General features: G+C 37.0%; 1 protein-coding gene across 1 annotated transcript in view; it reads left to right on the top strand.

Moving 5' to 3' along the window:
• ABCB10 (ATP binding cassette subfamily B member 10) overlaps positions 1–20,759 on the top strand; it is a 38,349-nt gene extending 17,590 nt beyond the window's left edge. The window contains exons 4-13 of the mRNA XM_069064886.1: positions 2,374–2,508; positions 4,187–4,333; positions 6,074–6,209; positions 8,040–8,135; positions 8,259–8,468; positions 11,747–11,826; positions 15,125–15,305; positions 18,186–18,229; positions 18,898–18,932; positions 19,659–20,759. Coding sequence (XP_068920987.1) covers positions 2,374–2,508; positions 4,187–4,333; positions 6,074–6,209; positions 8,040–8,135; positions 8,259–8,468; positions 11,747–11,826; positions 15,125–15,305; positions 18,186–18,229; positions 18,898–18,932; positions 19,659–19,890 — 1,296 coding nt within the window. The 3' untranslated portion in view covers positions 19,891–20,759. The remainder of the gene's footprint in view (positions 1–2,373; positions 2,509–4,186; positions 4,334–6,073; positions 6,210–8,039; positions 8,136–8,258; positions 8,469–11,746; positions 11,827–15,124; positions 15,306–18,185; positions 18,230–18,897; positions 18,933–19,658) is intronic.
• The last annotated feature ends 1,386 nt before the right edge of the window (positions 20,760–22,145 follow it).

The following is a 22,145-nucleotide window of genomic DNA, read 5'->3' as shown; positions in this document are numbered from 1 at the left end:
CTACCCCACAGGAAAATTTTCATTCTACATATTTGACTTATAATGGAGACTATAATCTTTTATTAGTAAATGATTTTTCAGAAAAACATTTTTTTTCTTTTTGGAGGAGGGAAAGCAGGGCAATTTGGGATTAAGTGACTTGCCCAAGGTCACACAGCTAGTAAGTATTAAGTTTCTGAGGCCAGATTTGACCTCAGGTCCTCCTAACTCCGGGCTGGTGCTCTATTCACTGAGCCTCCTAGCAGCTGCAAGAAAAAAAAATTTAAAGCTCAGCTTTCCAGCTTCTTTGTGCTGTAGGCAGCCTTCAAGGGTAAAAATATTAAATCACAAAACCAAATTTCCTGGCAGCTCAGAGAAGGAAGGACTCTTCAGTTCTGTTCCATTCCATTCAACAAACATTCAGCATCTCTAATGTATAAGGCACTGTCACCAAAGTTAACCTTTTGGCATTCTTTTCTCAATTGAAGGAAGAAGCCTGCTGAAAGGAGGGTCTTGCCTGTACTTTGCTAGTCTTCCCCAAGTATCTTAGGTCCATTTGTAGTTTTTGGATAGGGAACAACTTTTCAATACTTTTCCAGCACAAGAAAAATTCACTTGGGTTTCTGTTCATATTTAATAATTGGGTAAAGGTAAGTTGATAATGTCAGCTTCTTCCTTAATTATGGAACAAGTGGTAAATTAGTATGATCTGAGGAATACAGCAGTAGTTTGGGAAGCTGTTGGGTTCTACTTCTGACTTTGCATCAAGTCCATTGTGTGTGTCTTAGAGTCTCCCTTTAGCAAAAACTGGGCTATAAGAAACTTAATGAGTTGCATTTAAAGAACTTATAAAAGGAACAAAAAACACACTCTAGAAAGGCAGAAAACTGTCCAGACCAAGGCAGGAATTAGTAAGAGGAAAACAACTGAAAACAATTGAAGTGATAAAGGAAACCAGGAGCTGGTTTTTGAAAAGACCAACAATTCAGTACCTCTGTGGAGTGTATGAGATAAATCATCTCTAAAGACCAAGTCACTATTAATATATTTAATTAAGAAAATTAAAATTCTAGTTACTAAACCACGAAATTGGTGATCAAAATGAAAATAAAATTAATAAAACATTCAGACTATATAATGCATAGTTTTATGCAAAGGTATTTGATAACTTAAATAAAATGGATAAATATATCAAAAGATATAAAATAATCAAACTGACAAAACAGACAATGAAAAACCTAAATACATTGATCTCAGGAGGAAATATCAGACATGCCTTTAATGAATTCCACAGGTGAGTTCTTTCAAACCTTCAAAGAACAAACGATCTCTTTATTATATTATTTCTACCTCTAAAGAAGGCCTGGCACTAGATTCTTTCTTTGATGAAAATGGGGTTTTGTTTCACAAGCCTGACAGGAATGAGTCTGAAAAAGAAAATTACAAACCAAGATCATTAATAAGCACCAGTATAAAAACATAAGATAAAAGTATTTTTTTTTTTTGCTTTTTGGAGGGGCATTTGGGGTTAAGTGACTTGCCCAAGGTCACAGGGCTAGTTTTTTTGTTAAGTTTCTGAGGCCGGATTTGAACTTAGGTCCTCCTGACTCCAGGGCCAGTGCTCTATTCACTGTGCCACCTAGCCGCCCCCATAAGATAAAGTATTGACAAATATGTAACAAAAATAAATTATTGATAATAATGAAAATATATCAAAAAAATATTATGACCAAATAGGATTTACATCAGTGATCCAAGAACAGTTTAGTATTTAGAAGAGGGAATTGTAATAAAGCGTATCTGTAAGAAAAGCAAATGACGAGATATAAAAAGGCTTTTGATAAAATAAAAACATTTAAAAAGTAGTTATAAAAGAATTTTTTCTTGATATAAGAGTTTCTTACTGGAGACAATAGTTAATGTATAAAATAGAAAAACAAATTACAGAATCACAGTATTTTTAGACTGCAACAGGCCCTCAGAGGCCTTTGAGTCCAACCTATATATGAACCAGAATTTCTCCCCCCATTTACTTGATGAGGAGTTCTCTAGTCTTTATTTGATGACCTCCATCATGGTATAGCCCTTCCTGAGGTGGCCCATTCCACTTTTGGACAGTTCTGACTTTCCCTCCCAGTGGGTCTTCCTTTGTAATAAAGAAAAAAGCAATAAAACAAACTTGGCCAGCACAGACTATATTTCACAGTCACCATATACAACACCCATATTCCCCCATCTTTACAATAAAAGGGAGATGCAAGAGGTGTTTATTTTTTCCAAAAGAAAATTTTTTTGATAAAGAAAAAGTATAACTGATGCACTTACATTTGTATTGCAGTGGCTAAGACTTTCTTCAACACTGTGTAAATTGTTCCTGTTTTTCTGTTTCTGTAGTTTTTTGTTTCTCCCAGTCTGGCTACATTTGTTTTGGGTGTGGTACCTCCCATATCCATCCTGGCTGTGATTTATGGACGGTATCTACGAAAATTAACCCAAATGACTCAAGATTCCCTGGCGCAAGCAACACAGGTAAAGCTTTTATTCCTTCCTTTCTACATCTTATAGATAAGGCTTTAGAAAATAAGGACTCTGTGCAACTTGCAAATTCAATAGCTATAGGGGAAAGGTGTTATGGTCATTTGCCAACAGGACAAGAGGTGACGCTTGCTTGCATTCTTCTGGTATCTTTCTTATAGAGCCTCATTCAGCACTCAGGATCACAGGGTCTCTGTCATTCACATCTGGAAATGGATTCAACTTGACAAAAAAAGTTATATTAACTTCTCCCTTCTCTCCATTATCACCTCTCCTTTTCTTAGGGGTGGGAGGTTAGAGTCGGGTGAGGAGGAGTTATTTGCCAGCCAGCATGACATTTCATTATTGTATAACTTGTTTATTAAGAATTTAGCTTTTATAACAAAACCAATTAAACTTACTGACTTTACTCCAAAGACAGGAAACCATTCTTTTCCAATGGAAAGAACGTGATTGAACTTGGAGTCCTAGGCTTTGGGTGTGAATCTCAGTTCAATCCTTTCTAGTATGTGAGCATGAACAATTCACTTAATTCTCTAGGCCTCTGTTTCCTTGTCTTTGTAAAAAATGAGGGAGTTGCACAGGATGACCTCAGAGTTCCTATCCAGCTCTAAATCTAGAGTCCTGTGGTCTTCCATTTAACAATATTAGTAAAAGGGGATGAGAGGGGGGATGATGGAAGGGACTGGGGCATAGAGACCCACCATGCCCTACTGGAAAAGGCAAAGGGGGTATGAGAGAAGATATGGGAGAGAGCAGACTGGAGGAGGGCATATACTGTGGGACTGCTATTTTGGGGTAGTGGGTAGGGGAAAAACGGGGAGAAAATTTGTAACTCAAAATCTGGTGGAAATGAATGATGTAAATCAGAAGTTAATAAAGCATTTGAAAAATTTAAAAAAAAAAGAAATATTAGTAAAAACTTGTCAGTTTTCCCTTCCCTTATATTGCCAACTATTGTCTTTTTCCATATGTCACTTCCTACTCCCACCTCCTCTCCTTGTATCTGCTTAGGTTCACAAGATATAAGTCTAAAGGACCTCAGGGTTGTCAAGACCAATCCTTCATTTTACCATTGTATAATATTTTCCTTTTATGTAGCCACAGTCAGTGAGTATATGATTTTGGTTGGGGGGGGGGGGTGTCTCCTTTTTAAATTTTCCAATTAGTTCATGTAGGTCTTTCTGTATTTTAATCCATCCTTAATATTTTTCATTGAATGCTTTGTAGTATTCCATTATGTGTTTATGTCACAGATTTTTCAACCAGTATGTATATGTTGAACATTTAGATTGTTACCGGTTTTTCGTAATAATAAATAATGCTATTATAACTTTGAATAGATAGCTTTCCCCTTCCCCTTTGTGATAATGTTCTTAGGGTAAATTATCAACTATGGGATTCTTAATTTCTCCTAACATAATATTTAATTATGTTTTAGAAACAGTTTTTGAAAATTTCTATTTTACTTTTTAATAGAATTGCATTGATATCTTTTGTCTTAACATCGCCTAGATATCCCCCATACCCCTTCTCTCTTACTCTCCCACTTTTAATTGGAAAGAACATTGGAACTCAAAATTGTTTTTAGAGATTAGCAAAGCCTGCTACAATTTTACTCCTAGTAACTGTTGGAACACAACTCTAGCAAAATATTTGTTGTTCTTCCCAGCTAGCTGAAGAACGGATTGGAAACATAAGAACTGTCCGAACTTTTGGGAAAGAACTGAATGAAATAGAGAAATACACCAGCAAAGTGGCTCATGTGATGCACTTAGCAAAAAAAGAGGCATTTGCTCGAGCAGGCTTCTTTGGAGCAGTAAGTAAATCACTTTGGAGAATTAAAGAGACAGTATCATGTTAGAATTATGGTGGAAATTTACAGTCTTCTGGCATAAGTCTAAGAAAATCATTTCATACCCTGTCAGGGTTGAAGATCCTTATATTTAAAACTCTGAATTGAGAGGAAAAAAAACCAAGAATAAATGGAGCCTGGGAAGTATATGTAAAAGAGATTAAGACAGGTAAGAATTACAGATTAATAGATCAGACTAGTGCTATCCTCAGTTAACACTAAGAATGTATATCTGAGAGTCAGCATGGCTGAATAGAGATCTGGTCTCAGAGCCAGGAAGACCTACATCCAAACGGTGTCCCTAATGTATCCTCACTCACTGCAAGGCAGCTTACTGAGCCACTCTATGTTTTAGACAGTTTCTTAAGGGTCTAAGTAGAAGAGAAGGTACCAGTTTTTGCTAGTAGAGAAGATTTTACAACAGAAGCCTCCTAGACCATTGAAATCACAAAGTCAGTCCCCATCTGATTGCTCACACACATGCATACATATAGATAAATAGATAGCATCCAGGGGCAGCTACGTGGAGAAGTGAATAGAGCACTAATCCCTGGAGTCAGGAGGACCTGAGTTCAAATCCAGCCTCAGATACTTGATAAACTTATTAGCTGTGTGACCCTGGGCAAGTCACTTAACCCCAATTGCCTTACCTTCCCCTTCCAAAAAAAAAAAATATGCATGTGTGTGTGTGTGTTCCCTGATACACGATCCTGGGAGTCCTTTAAAAAAAAAATCGATAGCAGCCAAATGGCACAGTGGATAGAGCACTAGGCCCAGAGTAAGAAGGACCTCAATTCAAATCTGACCTCAGACTTTAGCTGGATGACCCTGGGCAAGTCACTTAATGCTGTTTGTCTCAGTTTCCTTATCTGTCAAATGAGCTGGAGAAGGAATACTCTAGTATCTTTGTTAAGAAAACCTTAAATGATATCACGAAGATTCAGGTACAACTGAATAAAAATACACACACATACATATTTGTATGTGTATATACGTGTGTTTCTCCCCATCCCATTCAATATATATGTGTGATGTATGTATGTGTCTATATTCCCATCATTCATAAAGATATTTCCCCATCCCATATATACACATATATCCCCCTATATATATCTGCATGTATATGTATATAGGTATCCTTATCCCATCCCATATATGTGTGTGTATATGTGTCTGTATGGAGATATATGCACATACACACATATGTATATATATACATACACACGTATATGAATTTCTCCAGCCCGCATATTTACATATACATACATAGACATTCTTGCATATACCCACAAATACATTCATGCATATATACACATAAACACCTTGTAGTAACAAGTTTCCCCTACAAAGTTATCCCTTGTGTCAAACAATAAAAAAGGATGAATAAAAGCATTTAAGTGAAACCAATTAATCTGTCAATATCTGACAAAATGTTTAATATCTCCTAGTCCTCTGTAAAGAAGGGAAAGAAGTACATTTTCTCTATTCTACTCCAAGGACAAGGCCATTAGGGTTTGGTTTTGGTTTTTGTTCTTTCCACCAAGTTAAGTCTTATCTTTATATTTTGATGATGATAAGATTACTTCCAATATTTACTCATAGATGACATTTGAGAGGAGTTTTTTGTGTTTACCAGTCAGAATGCTTCATGGTGGCATGCTGCATTTGTTTTGACTTGATTTCTGTGTATTTTTCCTTTGACAGACAGGATTTTCTGGGAATATGATTGTACTTTCTGTCCTCTACAAAGGTGGATTGCTGATGGGCAGTGCCCACATGACAGTGGGTGAACTCTCTTCCTTCCTAATGTATGCTTTCTGGGTTGGAATAAGCATTGGTGGTAAGTAATGTAAAAAAGATTTTAAAAATTCAACACTTAAATGATGGACTTAGAGAGGAAAAATTAACTAATCATACATGAAATAAAAGCCAATAATTCTGTCCCCATCACTTCCTTCCATCTAACTTTTGCTTTGTCCTGCCCTATCAAAGTTGTCTGTTTTTGCAGCTGTCTGAAAAAAAATATATACCTGTCTGTCCTGCCTAACTGAAAGTAAACAAGACTGGCCCTAGGAAAATTGTAAAGTCAGGCGAGTTTCCTTTTCTGACCTTCTCCCTCAACCCCATTAGGGATTCTTTGTACTTCTGAATTCCCATGCCTTGTTCACACCCTCCTTACTAGCAAAGCTTGGGAACATGTGCTAAGTAGTCATAAATACTTGCTGAATGATTGGCTGATCATGCTTTTCCTGCAGCTAAGTTACAGTAGAGTGTAACCTTAACCTAACCTTTGACTTCCTCCTTCTGCAACAAGATTCCAAAATGTATATTTTTGTTTGTTTCCTGGCATTATTTTAATATAATGATTTTTCAAAATATAACATTCTAGAACCTCAACCCACTGCCTCCTTTATTATTTCTCATTCTGCTTATATATTTTTTGAGAAAGGAATTGTCATTGGAATACAGCCTTCTTATTATTCATAGTTATTGTTGTGAGTATGTATATATATATGTAGGTGTAATATTATGGTGATGAATGTAGATAGACAGAGGGTTTGATGATTCATAGAGTTATCAAAATTTGTCTGAATATTTCTAGTCCCTGAGTACTGATTCCAGTCATACAAGTTCACAAGTGGTTCACAGCCTGAAAGGTTGTAAAATACTGCCCTACCTTTTCTGGAATCACTCGATTTAGCCATTTGATTAGAGTATGGTGCCAAGGAGGCCAAGGTTATAAATTATTTCCATTTAATCTCATGGCCATACAGGGTATCTCAATTTTGACCAGCTAGCATTATAAATATGTGCCATTATTGTAAATGAATGCATGAAAAAGCATTTATTAAGTACTTACTGTGTGCTGTGCTAGGTGCTAGAGATATAAACAAAAAAATAAGACGGTCTTTGCTCTCAAAAAGCTTAAATTGTAATGGGAAGAAAAGAAGAGAAAGTCTAGGGAGTCACAGAGGTAAAGAGTTAATCTATAAGGCTGTTATTTGACTTGCTCTTATTTGCACTTATTTGACTACTTTAAATTCTTACTCTATGGAAATGAGATCTTCATGATTTCTTGACTTTTTCTTTAAACAAATTGGGAAATGTTATATACCTTTTAACTACGTGAAAACAAAAAAAAATTTCTATGGTAAGATTCTCTCTTAACCTCAGTTTCCTCAATTGTAAAATGAACTTTTCATGCTCTCTTAGTTTAAGAAGTACCAGATTGGGGTGGCTAGGTGGCACAGTGAATAGAGCACCAGCCCTGGAGTCAGGAGGACCTGAGTTCAAATCCAGCCTCAGACATTTAACACTTACTAGCTGTGTGACCTTGGGCAAGTCACAACCCCAATTGCCCTGCCTTCCCCCACTCCAAAAAGAAAAAAAACAAAGCAAAAAAGAAGTACAAGATAAATACACGCATACAGACACCTGCACAAATGTTTTGGGCCAGCTTAACTTTTTTATGTCTTGCTGATATAACTTTAAAAGAGCTTTTCTAAGAAAAAGTGGGATTATAGGATAAAAATCATAATTGTACAAGGGCATGAAATTTTCAGCTAAAGTTCTGATTACATGGAGTTGCTGGCGTTCTTAGAAGTTTCTGGGAAATCATTAATTCTTGATATTATATTTCTAAGTTTCTATTTCTTGTTTTATCTCTCAGGCCTGAGTTCTTTCTATTCAGAGCTGATGAAAGGCCTAGGTGCTGGAGAACGGCTCTGGGAGCTCCTTGAGAGAAAGCCAGTACTTCCTTATAATGGTGGGTTTACACTGAATCCTCTTGGTATTTAAAATGGAGTTGGTTCAAGAATTTGGCAGATGTGACTTTTTTCCCAAGTTGGATTTTTTACTTAAATGATTTATGTCTTGCTTTCTATTTCAGAGGGTATTTCATTAGATGAAGAAACCTTCCAAGGTGCTCTAGAGTTCAAAGGAGTCGACTTTGCTTATCCAACCCGCCCAGAGGTGAAGATTTTCCAAGATTTTAGCCTTTCAATTCCATCTGGATCTATCACGGCTCTGGTTGGCTCCAGTGGTTCAGGGAAATCCACAGTGGTATCACTTATATTAAGGCTGTATGATCCTATTTCTGGTAAGTAATACTTGTAGAGACTTTAGAAGCACTTTGGTCCTTCAATTCTCTCCGTGCCTGCTCTGAGTGAGGACAAATTGAGTGGCCATAGGATCATATAGTTAGAGCTGGAAGGGATTTTAGAGGCCATTGATTCCAACCTTCTTGATTTACAGGTTGGGAAAATGAAGCCCAGACAAGTTAAATGACTTGTCTAAGATCACACAGATCTTATAATGGCGGGTTTACACTGAATCCTCTTGGTATTTAAAATGGAGTTGGTTCAAGAATTTGGCAGATGTGACTTTTTTCCCAAGTTGGATTTTTTACTTAAATGATTTATGTCTTGCTTTCTATTTCAGAGGGTATTTCATTAGATGAAGAAACCTTCATCTAATGAAGTATCAGAGGGGTATTTGAACCAACTCTTATTACTCTTAAGTTGAATATCCTAGCCACTGTACACTATGCTGAATCAAACTCCAGATGTCACTTGCCCAACAAAGTAATATCTTAACCAATATGGTGGCTACCTTGTATAAGAATTACCCAGTGGGCGTAATCTTCTGCATCCTCACATTTTGAATAGCTCATAACTGGAAGGAACCTTAGTATTCATTCCCCTAATCCAGCTCCCTTAGTTTATATATGAGGTAACTGAGGCCCCAGCAGCTTACATGACTTGACAAGTGTCACACAGGTAAGGAGTTGCAGAGCCAGGAATTGAACCCAGTTGCTCTGACTATAAGCCCAGTGCACTTCCCACAGTACCATGCTGCTTTATCTTTGCAAATCTAGTCTCATCATTGTTTCTTGGGGAGGTCTGGACTTTTGTTCCCTTGGACTTCCTGCCTGGGAAGAGGTCATAAGTATATATTACTATTATCACTAATGAGAACCTTCATGAGTCTGTCTACTTCATCTCCTCACCTGTAAGCTGAAATACACTGAAGTCATTATGGGACAATGTTCCTCATTCTATTCAGAGAAAAAGTTCATCTCTCTGTGTCCCAGACAACTATAAGACTGAAAAGCTGCAGAATAATGTCAAATATGCATTTCCAGAGGGAATTTCACAGTTCCTTATACCAGTGAAAACACAGATCTAGACCAAAAAAGATGTTCACACCCTTCTTTAGTATAAAACACTAAACTCAGGGACAGGAAGTTATTTTTAAGGTATAACCTGAGTCTTTAACAAGCTACAGCAAGCATGCTGCCCAACCTCAAAGCAAGATTATTGGGAGAAAGGGTAAAAAATATTAGACTATTTAATTCCTGGTACACTTTTAAGATTGATAGTACTTAGCTCACTTTCTTCCTAATGAAAATGCTACTTACTTTGCACGTGGATCAGAGTATGATTTTAAACTCCTCCAGTCTAAAAGTCTAGAAATTGTTTTCATGAGCTACACTTGTTAGCCTTTAAAATTAGAGAGGGAAAAGTACAGTTGAGTCCAGTTCTCAGACACATTACTAAAGTTCTGTGTCAGCCAAGAGTCCAAGAAAATCTGGACTCTGGCCATGGCAGCCTTCTCACTGACATACTTGTATATTTTGAAATTATATGTGATTATCTTACTGATTTTTTCTTTGTCAGTCATTTAAATTCAGTTTTGAGTTTCTTTGTAAATAAAATTTAAATTGAAAAAAAAAGTTTTTTTTTAGTTTCTTAGTTTTTCATTTGTTTGTTTACAGTTTAGAATTGTATAACTTATTTTTAAAATGTACTTTAAATACTTTCAGCACACCTGGACAGAGCTTGTCACTGGTTAATATTTTTGTTGTTGTTCATTCATTTCAGTCATGGATGATTCTTTGTAACCCCGTTTGGGGTTTTCTTGGCAAAGATACTGGAGTGACTTGCAGTTTCTTTTTCCAGCTCATTTTACAAAAGAGGGACTGAAGCAAATAGAGTTAAGTGACTTGCTCAGGGTCATACAACTATTAACTGTCTGAGGCTGAATTTGAACTTAGGAAGTCTTCCTGACTTCAGGGCCACTTCTGTGCACTATGGCGCCACCTAGCTGCCCTTTAATTGCCACCCACTATATGATTAGCTCAAATCTCTATATTATTGTCTTGAAATATTTAAGTCTTTTATTTAACTTTTCATAGTTTCTTATTTTGCCAAAGACATTTTTATCCTCCCTGACAGCAGGGATTGTATATGCTACTTGATATCCCCCAACTTCACCTAGCACATATAGGAGGTGCACCATAAATGTTGATTTTACTTCAGACTGAGAAAACAAGCAAGTTGAAACTTTCTGCCTTAGGGCTTCACTGATTCAGCTCTGTTGGTTAGCTGTGAAATTTGAAAAGCTTTATCTGTACATATTTCTTCCCTAAGAAAGAAGAAAGTTATCCCATGGCTCCTGCATGGGCCACCTTCCTACCAGCGCTATGCAGAGCTGGCCTAACCTGTTGCTAAGTTTTGTGGCCATTTAAATAGATAAAGACTTTGTTGAATGCTGCTGTGTCCAATTCCATTGAACAGCAAGTTGTGCTATCGTGGGCTTTACTGGGCTCCACTTGAGGCTTTTTCCCCTACAGAACCACCCCCTTGAAAGTTGTTTGCTCTTCCCATGAATTTTGGAGTTCAAGGATTCCTTGCCAAAGAGAAACTGATAGTTTAAGGCAGTGTGAACAGCGGAAAGAGTTCTGGCCATCAGAAGGCTAGCTGACTGTGCTTCCTACTGCCTGTATGACTCTGGAAATCCATTCAACCTTCCTGGGCTCATTTTTCTTATCTGAAATTGAGGGAGTTGGACTAGATGTTCCCTTCAAGTAATAAAGCTATGACTCTATGGTATTTCCATAATATAATGTGAAGCCCCAAGTTTGGGGCTCATTATAATTGTGAACAAGTGGTACAGTGGCTTATGTAGCTCATGGTTCTTCTTTTTCCTCTGTCTCAAGACAAAGGGGTAAACTGAGGGATATCAAAAAGTTGCAAGTTAATTAAATGTTTAAATCCAGAGTTTACATCATCCCAAATGAGGAAAAGAGAACATAACCTTGCCCTTTGTTTCTAGAGGTAAATCTTGATAACTTGTCTTATTGTGACCAACAGATACTGACTAAAGGACACTGCCCTAGGCACTTAGGGTCTGGAGCCAATTCTGCTTGCTAAAATTTTAGGTTCTCTCTTTGGATTTGATCTGTGAAAAACTTGAGTCTGGGACTTCCCCACAGACTTCTTCTTATATGTATTTTGGGTTCATCATTAGGATCCAGAAATTCTGTAGTTCTTCCTAATGTATTTTCTTCCTTCTTTCTCCCTGATTTTTCAAAAGGAACTATCAGTGTTGATGGTTGTGACATCCGTCAGTTAAATCCTGTCTGGCTGAGATCTAAGATTGGGACAGTGAGCCAGGTATGGGAGTGTGACTGTTCCATTTTTCCTGTGGATTCTTTCATTTATATTCCTTGGCTATCATTTGTTTTTAATCTAGCTTGCCACCTTCCTGTAAGGAAAGAATGGAAGTTTCACTGAATAGTTAAACCACTGTCTTTTGTTTAAGCATTTAAAAAGTATAGTTCCATGAAGCCTGGGGTTCCTTCATACAGATGTAACACTGAGATTTTCACTGAGAGGAAGTGATACTTCTATGAAGCAGCCAGTCCTGAGGAAGATGAAAAGAGCTGAAAGGGTAGTCAGTATATATACAGTGATGAAAGAGTAAAACTTGTTTTCTGCCTCCTGCTACTTCTTCCCAAATTACTTTTTATTTGCTTTCTCTGTCACTAGATCTTGTTCTGGATAAAATGCTTCAAAGATTAGCAAGACAAATAGATGCATAAAAGGGATCTCCTTGAAGGCAGGGGTTGTTATTGTCCTGTGTGTGTATTTCAAGTTGTGACCAGTTATCTCATCATTTCTCTTTGCTTGGAATCAAAGCCAAGCAGCTTTGGAAAGGCATTGTCAGTTGAACCAAAATTCTTATAATTGTTCAAGATCTACCAGCTCCCTGTTGCTGGAATGACTTTTGGTAAAGTTATATGAGAGAAGAGCAAATAATAACAATAGGGAGAGGGATCTGTGATTTCATTTATTATATAAGGAGCCCCCAGATGAGGAAACTCTTTTTTTTTTGGAGGGCAATTGGGATTAAGTGACTTGCCCAAAGTCACATGGCTAGTGTGTCAAATGTCTGAGGCTGGATTTGAACTCAGGTCCTCCTGACTCCAGGGCCAGTGCTCTATTCACTGTGCCACCTAGCCACCCCATGAGGAAACTTTCTCTACCAATGTACACACCAGCACCTTCTTTCCAATTTACGGTCCTAGACAGTGACTAGAATACTTGCCCATGCAGCCATTATGGGTCAGAGGCAGAACCTGAACCATGACCTTTCTGTCTCTAGGTCCCACTCTCTGTTCACTACAGCAAAGATGTCAGACTTCCTCCATGTGACCTGAATCAGATTAGAATATAATTAGGAAATATTTAACAGAAAGAAACAAAAACAAGAAATGGATTACATTACATTTTTAATTCTAATTTTATGTCAATTTTGAAATATATTTTTATATATTTTATTGAATATTTCCCAAATGCTTTTTTTTTTTTTTGGCTTTTTGGAGGGTGGAAGGTAGGACAGTTGGGGTTAAATGACTTGCCCAAGGACACACAGCTAGTAAGTGTTAAGTGTCTGTGGTTGAATTTGAACTCAGGTCCTCCTGACTCCAAAGACTGGTGCTCTATTCACTGTGCCACCTAGCAGCCCCTCCCAATTGCATTTTTTTTTGCTTTTTTTGAGAGCAGTTGGGGTTAAGTGACTTGCCCAAGGTCACATGGCTAGTTTTTGTGTTAAGTGTCTGAGGCTGGACTTCAACTGAGGTCCTCTCAATTCCAGGACTGGTGCTCTATTTACTGCGCCACCTAACCGCCCCCTCCCAATTGCATTTTAAAACATTTTTAACACTCATTTTTTAAAGTTTCAAATTCCAAATACTTTCCCTTCCTTCTGTCCCTCCCCCGTCCCTTGAGAAAACAAGCTATATAGTATTGTTTATACATGTGAAGTCATATAAAACGTATTTCCATATTATATTAGCCAGATCACATTACATTTTAAAACTGTCAATATAGGGCTGCAGGGATCCTTTTGTGTGAGTTAGTGGCCCTGTTTCTACTTGAATTTGACACCACTGCACTATAACTATGCTTCTTCTCAATAATAAATAATAGCTAATATTTACATAGTACTGCTGCAAGGCTGACAAAATGCTTTACATATATTTTGTCTTGTTTGATCCTCACAATAATCATGTAAGGTAGGTGCTATTGTTTCCTCATTTTACTGATGGAGGAACTGAGACTCAAAATTAAGCGATTTGCCCAGGGGTCATGTTGTTAATAAATGTCTGACGTTGGATTCAAATACACATCTTTCTGACTTCAAGTGCAGCACAGTATCTACTACTCTAGGGAGCTGAAATTTGGGTTTCTCAAATAAAGCTGGCTATGTGAATTCATGGAAAACGGCTAAGTAGAAAATAAGAAAAATAATAATATCTTACAGTTCCCTTGTGAACACTTCTTTTCTTTAATAAGAACTGAACATGTCATGCTGACTGAATAATGGCTATATTTCAACCAAAAGTTTAAATACTTAAGCTCAATTATTTAGTTTCAAATAATAATCTGCCAGTGTCTGAGATACATGTAATATTTTTAATGAATTAAATTTGTTTAGCAATTTTCATGCCTCAGTTATGTATAATAAAATGACAACTTTTGCATAATGCTTTATGCTCACATAGCACTTTCATATATTTATGGTCTCTCATTAGATCCTCTCAGTAATCTCTGATATAAACAGAAATGCATCCTTACAGTCTCTGGTTTGTTTTTGTTTCTTTGTTGAATTGTTTTAATTGTGTCTGACTCTCTGTGACCCCATTTGGGGTTTTCTTGGCAGAGATGCTGGAGTGGTTTGCCATTTCCTTCTCTAGCTCATTTGACAAAAGAAGAAACTGAGGCAAACAGGGTTAAATGACTTGACTAGGGTCACACTGCTTGTAAGTGTCTGAGGCAAGATTTGAAGTCAGGAAGATGTATCTTCCTGACTCCAGGCCTGGTGCTCTATTCACTGTAACACCGTTCTTACCCCCGCCCCCAGCCCCAGCTGCCCTAATCTCTGTTCTACATAGGAGGAAACTGAATCTCTCAGGGATAAAGTGACTTGCCATAGGTCACATTCCCTGAAGCCCACCACTTGGAATCGGGAGTATTTGTGCCCCAATATCACACTTAGAAGGGGGCAATTATGGCATGATGAGGGGCTCAATTGTGCAGGAAGGTGGTACAGGAGCTAAGTTTGTGAGTGTAGAAAGGGGGGACAGAAATTTTCAGTTCCTCAGTGGCCATACAGTTGATAATCTTGGCACTGGTAAGTGTAGAACCTAGAAGTAGGTGTGAGTGTTGACACACATATGCCTGCCAATGCATCTGATGCTAGTTTAAAGTTCCATTGAGGCCTGTCAGTCTTCTAGTAATGTAAGCTGATTTACCTCACCTGTCAATGCCTTCCATACTCACTGTCACATATCCTGAGAAACTTGATGTTGTGCAGCAGGCACTTGAAAGTGTAAGCTTCATGATATTTAGCAGAGATGTCTAGAGACTACTACTGTATCTACAGGAAGTGATATGTTTGAATCTGCAGGAGCCGATTCTGTTCTCTTGCTCAATTGCTGAAAACATTGCATATGGTGCGGACAACCCTTCCCTGGTGACTCCTGAAGAGATCCAGAAAGTTGCTGACATAGCTAATGCTGCTACTTTCATCAACAATTTTCCCCAAGGCTTTGATACTGTGGTTGGGGAAAAAGGTGTTCTGCTTTCAGGTATGTCTTTGTTTACTTTTGAAGCAAAAAGATTGGCACTAAGTTATTTATTGTGCAATTTTGTGGCACTTTCTATTTGACAAATATGTTTGAGTCACTATATTTTAGTTTATAGTATGTTCAAAATATTACCTACATTAAAAATAAGCAAACAAAAATAACCCAGAAGGATCCATAAATAGTTATGATGATTCAGAACCTGTGGTCTTAAGGCTGAACTCCTCCATGTGGCCTTAAGGCTATAGGTTCCCCACCCTTGATTTAAGATAAAGGTATTTTGTAACTTGGCACAGTCTGTGAGGACACAGATTCTAGAGATGTCTAAGACAGAGTAACTTGCTCAAAGTGTTGGACACAGTGAGTCAAAAGCAGAACTGGGATCCAGCATTTTCCCTTTCCTGGCCCATGTTCTGCCCACTGAACACTCAGTTTGGTGGCTAGATAAAGAGAGACAGAAGGCCCGCCATCTTCTGTGTCAGATCACTTTTGGAATGCTCTCACCTCCAGGATCAGATATAAAATCCTCTGTTTGGCTTTCAGAGCCCTTCATAATCTGGCTCCATCCACCCTGCCTTTTCAGGCTTCTTATACCTCACTCCCCTCCTTGTATTCTGCAGTCCACTGTTCTCCTTGCTGTTCCTCACATAGGAAACACCATCTCCTGACTGCAGGCATTTTCATTGGCAGTAACCCATGCCTAGAATTCTCTCCTTCCTCATCTGTCTCCTGGCTTCTCTAACTTCCTTCATGTCCCAGCTAAAGTTGTACCTTCTGCTGAATGCCTTTCCTAATCCACCTTAATCTTAGTGCCTTCTCTGAGACTATGTTTAATTTGTCCTGTGTATATCTGGTTTGTACAGAGTTGCTGGCATGTTGTCTTCCTCGATTAGACTGAGCTTCCTGAGAGCAGGACTGTTTTTCTGCCTTTCTTTATATCCCCAACACTTTGTGTGGTACCTGGCATCTGGGTTCTGTTCTGAGTGTCACACTTTAAGCATAGATAACATCTGGAGGATGGCACCCAGGATGATGTTTGGTGTGGAAACTGCCATGTGAAGGCTGAAGGAATTAGGAATGCTTGCCCTAAAGAAGACTGGGCTTGGGGGAATTTGCGGGACCAGATTTATTTTATATTGTTCTACATGGCAGATTGTATAAATAAAAAAAGCACTTATTCAATTCCAAGCACTATGCTAAGAACTAGAGATACAAACAGGCAAAAAAAAGACCCAGCTTCTAAGGGGTTCGTATTCTAATTGGGAGAAACAATGCGCAAAGAAGTGTTCAGCTGTAGGGCAGATGAAGAGGCACTAGGTTTCTGTACAAAAGGAGATAGTGAGGTCCAAGAGTCCACTAGGTAGAATACAGACATGTAGGTATGTTGGCAGGTCAGATGTCAGTGCCTGGTGTATACAGAGTATTATTGCCATGGTAGATGCTAAGGACCAGTGTTCCTCCATTTTAGCAGAAAGATTGTAGTTGGCTACTACTTGACAATATCATCTTTGGCAAAAAACTCAATATATAATTGTTCAAACAGTTTGTAGTAGCATTAATTAATGTTAAGGTGTCCATAAGGTTGGTAATTTTCATTATTTATTACCAGTGATAATATTAAATACTTCATACATGGAATAGTTGTATTGGGCAACTAGGTTGCACAGTGGATAGAATGTCAGGCTAGGAGTCAGACCCAAGTTCAAATCTGGATGCAGACATTTACTAACTGTGTGACTCTGTACAAGTCACTTACCCCTGTTTGCCTCAGTTTCGTCATCTGTAAAATGAGCTGGAAAAGGAAATGGCAAACCACTCCAGTAACAGTGAGACAAAACTGAACAATAACAACACATATATGAATAGTGCTTCAGCTCTAAATTTAAAAGTCCTTTCATATTTGTTCCCTCAGTTCTACCAGTGCTTTCTTTTCTTCCACTTGAGATGACTTGATATTTATATACTTCTTTTTATTTGTAAGTTCTAGCTGAATATCTTAGGAAAGTAGGGAAAGATACACATTTCTGTCCCCTTTCTGGTTATAATAATGCTGGAGGTTGTCTGGTCTGTTGGGTTTTGAGAAGTATGCTGAATTTGCTTGGGACCAGATTCCTCCTCTGCCTCTAGTAAGCTGTGGACACATCATCTACCCTCTCTGGGCCTCATTTTTCCTCTTTAAAATGTGGGAGTTGAACTAGATGGCCTTTGAGGTTCCTTCCAGCTCTAAATCTGTGATCCTATGATCTTTTTGGATGAATGAGGAGAGGGTAAGATGACTACAAAGGTGACGATGGTAGTCCTATTTTCTGTCTCCTTCCTCCACCAATAAGCCCTCTTCCCCCAGTCCTCAAACATGCTTCCTTGCCTTAAACCAGGGCTTGAGGTGTTAGGAGAAGGAAATGAGATCATAGGATTTAGAGCTGAAAGAGGCCTCAAAGATGTCATCCAACTCCTTTGTTTTTTTAAAAAAAATCTAATGCCCAAATAATTTGACTTGCCTAAAGTCACATAGGTAGCAATATACTAAATTTTAACTCAGGTTCCATAATTCTAAACCTAAAACTCTTTCCATTACAAAACATGTGAACTAAAATGATTTCTTTTGCCCTCCATCAGGATCCTTCTCTTACCTCCTACCACTATCTGACCTTTTAGGGAGAGTAGGGCAGGTGAGAAGGGAAGGTATGATAAGTGGGTGCTCAGAAACACACCCACACCCACACACCCACTCTCTCTCTGCTTTTGCTCCTTCTGATCTGAAAATGTTGCATCCCCATGATTTAATCCTGTCAGGTTTGCATCTGATCTAATTCATCAGTGATTTGTGACTAGCCAGAAAAATTTTGTTTGAAGTTTAACCTTAAAAATGATTTTCATCATCAGGTGGCCAGAAACAACGTATTGCAATTGCTCGTGCTCTGCTGAAGGTAAGCCTGAAACTGTTTGGCTGTTCTGTGACATTAGGGGAAATGGTTTGGAATAAGGGTGTGAACATATAAAATAACTTGAAGATTCTTGTCAGAGAATGGTAATGGTGGTGGCGGCAGCTGTGGTGGTGGTGGCAGTGGTAGTAACAATAAGAACTGGCATTTATAGGATAATAATAACTAACATTTCTATTGCATTCACTGTGTGCCACGTACTCTGTTAAGTGCCTTACAATTATTATCTCATTTGATCCTCACAACAACTTTGGGAGGTAGGTGCTATTATTATCCCCATTTTACAGATAAAGAAATGGAGGCAAATAGAAATATATATGATTTCCTTTCATGTCATTATCTTTATCAGATCATGTAGCCATTTAAAATTTATTGTCCAGAACAGTATGAAGGTATTTGTCTAAACTTAATTTCTGCCATACTGCTTTCCAGTTTGCTCAGCTTTTATTATCAAATAGGTAGTTCTTTCTTAGGTACTTTATGTTTTTAGATTCAGGAAACACTGAGTTCTCATCCGTTTTTGTCAAAAAGGAAAGTGAGAATTTTTAATAAATATATCTAGATTTTCTTTTTATGGAATTACACTTGATACTATATAATATATACCACTTGGCATTTTACCTATCTCCTAATTAAATATTTCCTTTCTTCAGAATCCCAAAATTCTCCTATTGGATGAAGCAACCAGGTGAGGATAATTTAAAACATACACATTTTTTAGTTTGAATATATTCTAGCCTCAGCCAGCAATTTTAATTCTGTAACACAAAGTGAAAAAATACAAAGATGCCTTTTTTTTCCATCTTAATTATTTTGTATGGTCATTACTGCAATCTGTGCTGCAGTCAGAAAAAAATATTCAGGAGAGATGTACTTTGTTGCTCTATTCCCCATCAAATACTTGCTGACAATTCACTTATATATCATTTTTCTTCCTCATTTTCAATCACTGTAAAGTAATGAGTTTTTATTTCTAAAGAGCTTTAAGGCTTACAGGGCTCTTTCCTTCTAACTTTTTGAGGTAGGTAACATATCTACCTCAGTATCAGTTTTCAAATAGTTGAACTGAGAACTGGAGTGGTTTGCACAAAATCACTCAGCTAAGTTTCAATCCAATGGCTTTAACCTTGGTCTCCTGGATCAGTATTTCATGTTCTTTCCCCATTACACTGTACTGCAGAATGCTTTTATTTACTAATCCTTTCATGAAGGTAAGGAGATTGTCGAGATTATTTTTATTTATGACATGCCTCACTCAAAAAACCATGAAGCAGTTTTGGGTATTATAAAAATTCAGCATTAATTAAAGAGTAATACTTCACAACAAATACATACACAAGTATATAATATACACGGTCACTTAAATTTTGTGAATAACATTTTGCTTTCTTTGTGTCTTTTTTCCCTTTGAAAGTGCACTGGATGCTGAAAATGAGTATCTTGTACAAGAAGCACTAGATCGATTAATGGAAGGAAAGACAGTATTGATTATTGCCCATCGTCTGTCTACCATTAAAAATGCTGATATGGTTGCTGTTCTTGATCAAGGAAAAATTACTGAATGTGGAAAACATGAAGAACTTCTTTCAAACCCAGATGGGCTTTATAGAAAATTAATGAAAAAGCAAAGCTTTATTTCAGTATAATGCAATGTACAATATAGAGTAAATCTATGCCAGAGATTTTAAAACAAAGCCACAGACAGGAAAAAAAAAAGTTTGGAGGATATGTATAAAATCTATAATTTAAGCTTCAAGTTATTTGAAATATATATTTTTGCAAAGTGTACAAAATACTGTTTTGAAACATAACTGTATTCAAAACCTTTTTATTCAGAGTTTTAATAATTATTGTAACTTTCTAAATGTCTAAACCACCAAAATTATTTTAAGGTTTTATGTAATTTCGTTGTCTTATTATATACTAGAATATAGTATGACATTTTCTTTTGCCTTTTGTAATATACATTGGAAACATTGTCAAATGACAATTTTTAAAAGGGAAATTAAATTAAAAAGCCTGATCACTATAGGCTAATTTACCATTCTGCTTGCTTCACGGCCCAATTGCTTTCTTAAGAGAGCTACATAAAATCAGAACGCTGCCCTTTTGAAAACATTATTTTATTGATTCTCTTTTTTTCCTTTTTATACAATTGTTCATTCTCTATGATTGCTTCTGGCCTCCAATAGACCCCCTCCCTTCTAAGAATGAAGACTTAAGAAAACCAAATCAATACATTGGCCATGACTGATAAAAATGTTCCTCTTTTTTTTAAACCTATAATTTCCCCCTACCCCTTTTATTTTTTTACCAAGATGGAAAGGCAGCCTTTGCAGAAGGCAGACTTCATTGTAATTCCTTTGAAGTTATGAAAGTCTTTGTATCAATCAGGATTTTGCTGTCTTTCAATATTGTTTCCCTTCTTCATTACTGTGGTCATTGTATTAACTGTATGTGCTAAGCCTTACTACATAACTTTAAGCATTTTATATAAAATTAGAAACTTAAAATACGTAGAGGGTAAGTTGATATTGTCACATTTTTCTTCAGTTTGAAGGTTTGTGAATTTGTTTGGAAGTATGTGGGGCAGTACTGAAGAGGTGATATTTGTTTTTAACAACTTTGTGTTATTCTGGAGAGCTTCAAAATAGGGGAGACTTATTCTATATATTTTTACTTAATATATGTTCGTGTTGGTGTGAATGCTTTGGGAAACAAGAAAAGAGCTGCTACCTAGCTGTCAGTTCTCCACTTGATATCCTGCAATGATTTTACTTACATGTACATTGAGGACTTAGGTTATTCAACCTAAAAACTGGGTAATTTCTCAGGCAAACCAAAATTTTCAACTTTGTATATTCTGGTTAAATATCCTTGAGTTTAAGACTGAGATATTGAGATTTCCAATCTTAAAACATTTGGGGATCTTTTGTTTATTAGTGTCTTTTATTTTATAAGACAAAAACAATAATTACAATTAAAAACTAATCACTCTGTTGAATGTAGAACTTAAACAGCCTATTTTTCTTTCATGCCTGGCAGTAATCTTATATCTCAAATTCCTAAAAACAAGACTGAAAACAATTGGACTTATTTTCCATATTGGCACCAGTAATTTTCATGTTGCCTCAAAACATGCTTTTTGTACTCATTTTAAATTGGTGATTACTAGGAAGTGATTTTTTTAAATGAAAGTTTTCCCATATGCTAGGTCTTCATAATTTTCTGGTTGCACTGGAAGGTTGCCTCTGAGAGAGAAAAAGAGAGAGAGAGTTTGTGTATGAACAAAAGGAACAAAAGCATCAAGTACTACATTTTATTTCCACATAAAGGGATTTATGAATAAATTGCCATATATTCTGAATCAACAACAATAACACAAGTACATCTGTGACAATCACTTTAACAAGATTTACCTATATTGTTTATTTTATATATGTCACTACTTTGGTCCTACAAAAGAAAAAAAAATTAAGCACAATTAAAAAGCTAAATCTCCTCATGCCATAGTGGTATTTCCACATGTGATCACTATATTTTATTTCTTAGCATTGCCCTATTCATTTTTTTCTGTAAACTTTTGTATCATAGATTAAAATTTATAACTATTAATTAGTGTCATTTCTTATCTAAGTGTACATTGGGCCAGTGACTAGACATTCAGCTATGAAGATTCAAGTATAAAAACAAAACCATGCAATATGAATTTGAAAAAAAAGTAAATAGCAAAATTTTTCCAATTTCCTATCAGAAAAGCACTCTTGGGGCGGCTAGGTGGCGCAGTGAGTAGAGCCCCGGCCCTGGAGTCAGAAGGACCTGAGTTTGGATCCAGCCTCAGACACTTAACACACACACCCAAAAAAACTAGCCATGTGACCTTGGGCAAGTTACTTAACCT

Source organism: Petaurus breviceps, unplaced genomic scaffold (assembly GCF_028583685.1).
Source record: "Petaurus breviceps papuanus isolate PSGF00001 unplaced genomic scaffold, PetGlider_PUasm1.0 90650, whole genome shotgun sequence".
NCBI classification, from domain to species: domain Eukaryota; kingdom Metazoa; phylum Chordata; class Mammalia; order Diprotodontia; family Petauridae; genus Petaurus; species Petaurus breviceps.
Note: the sequence above shows the minus strand (reverse complement) of the source record. Positions and strands in the feature narration are given on the sequence as shown.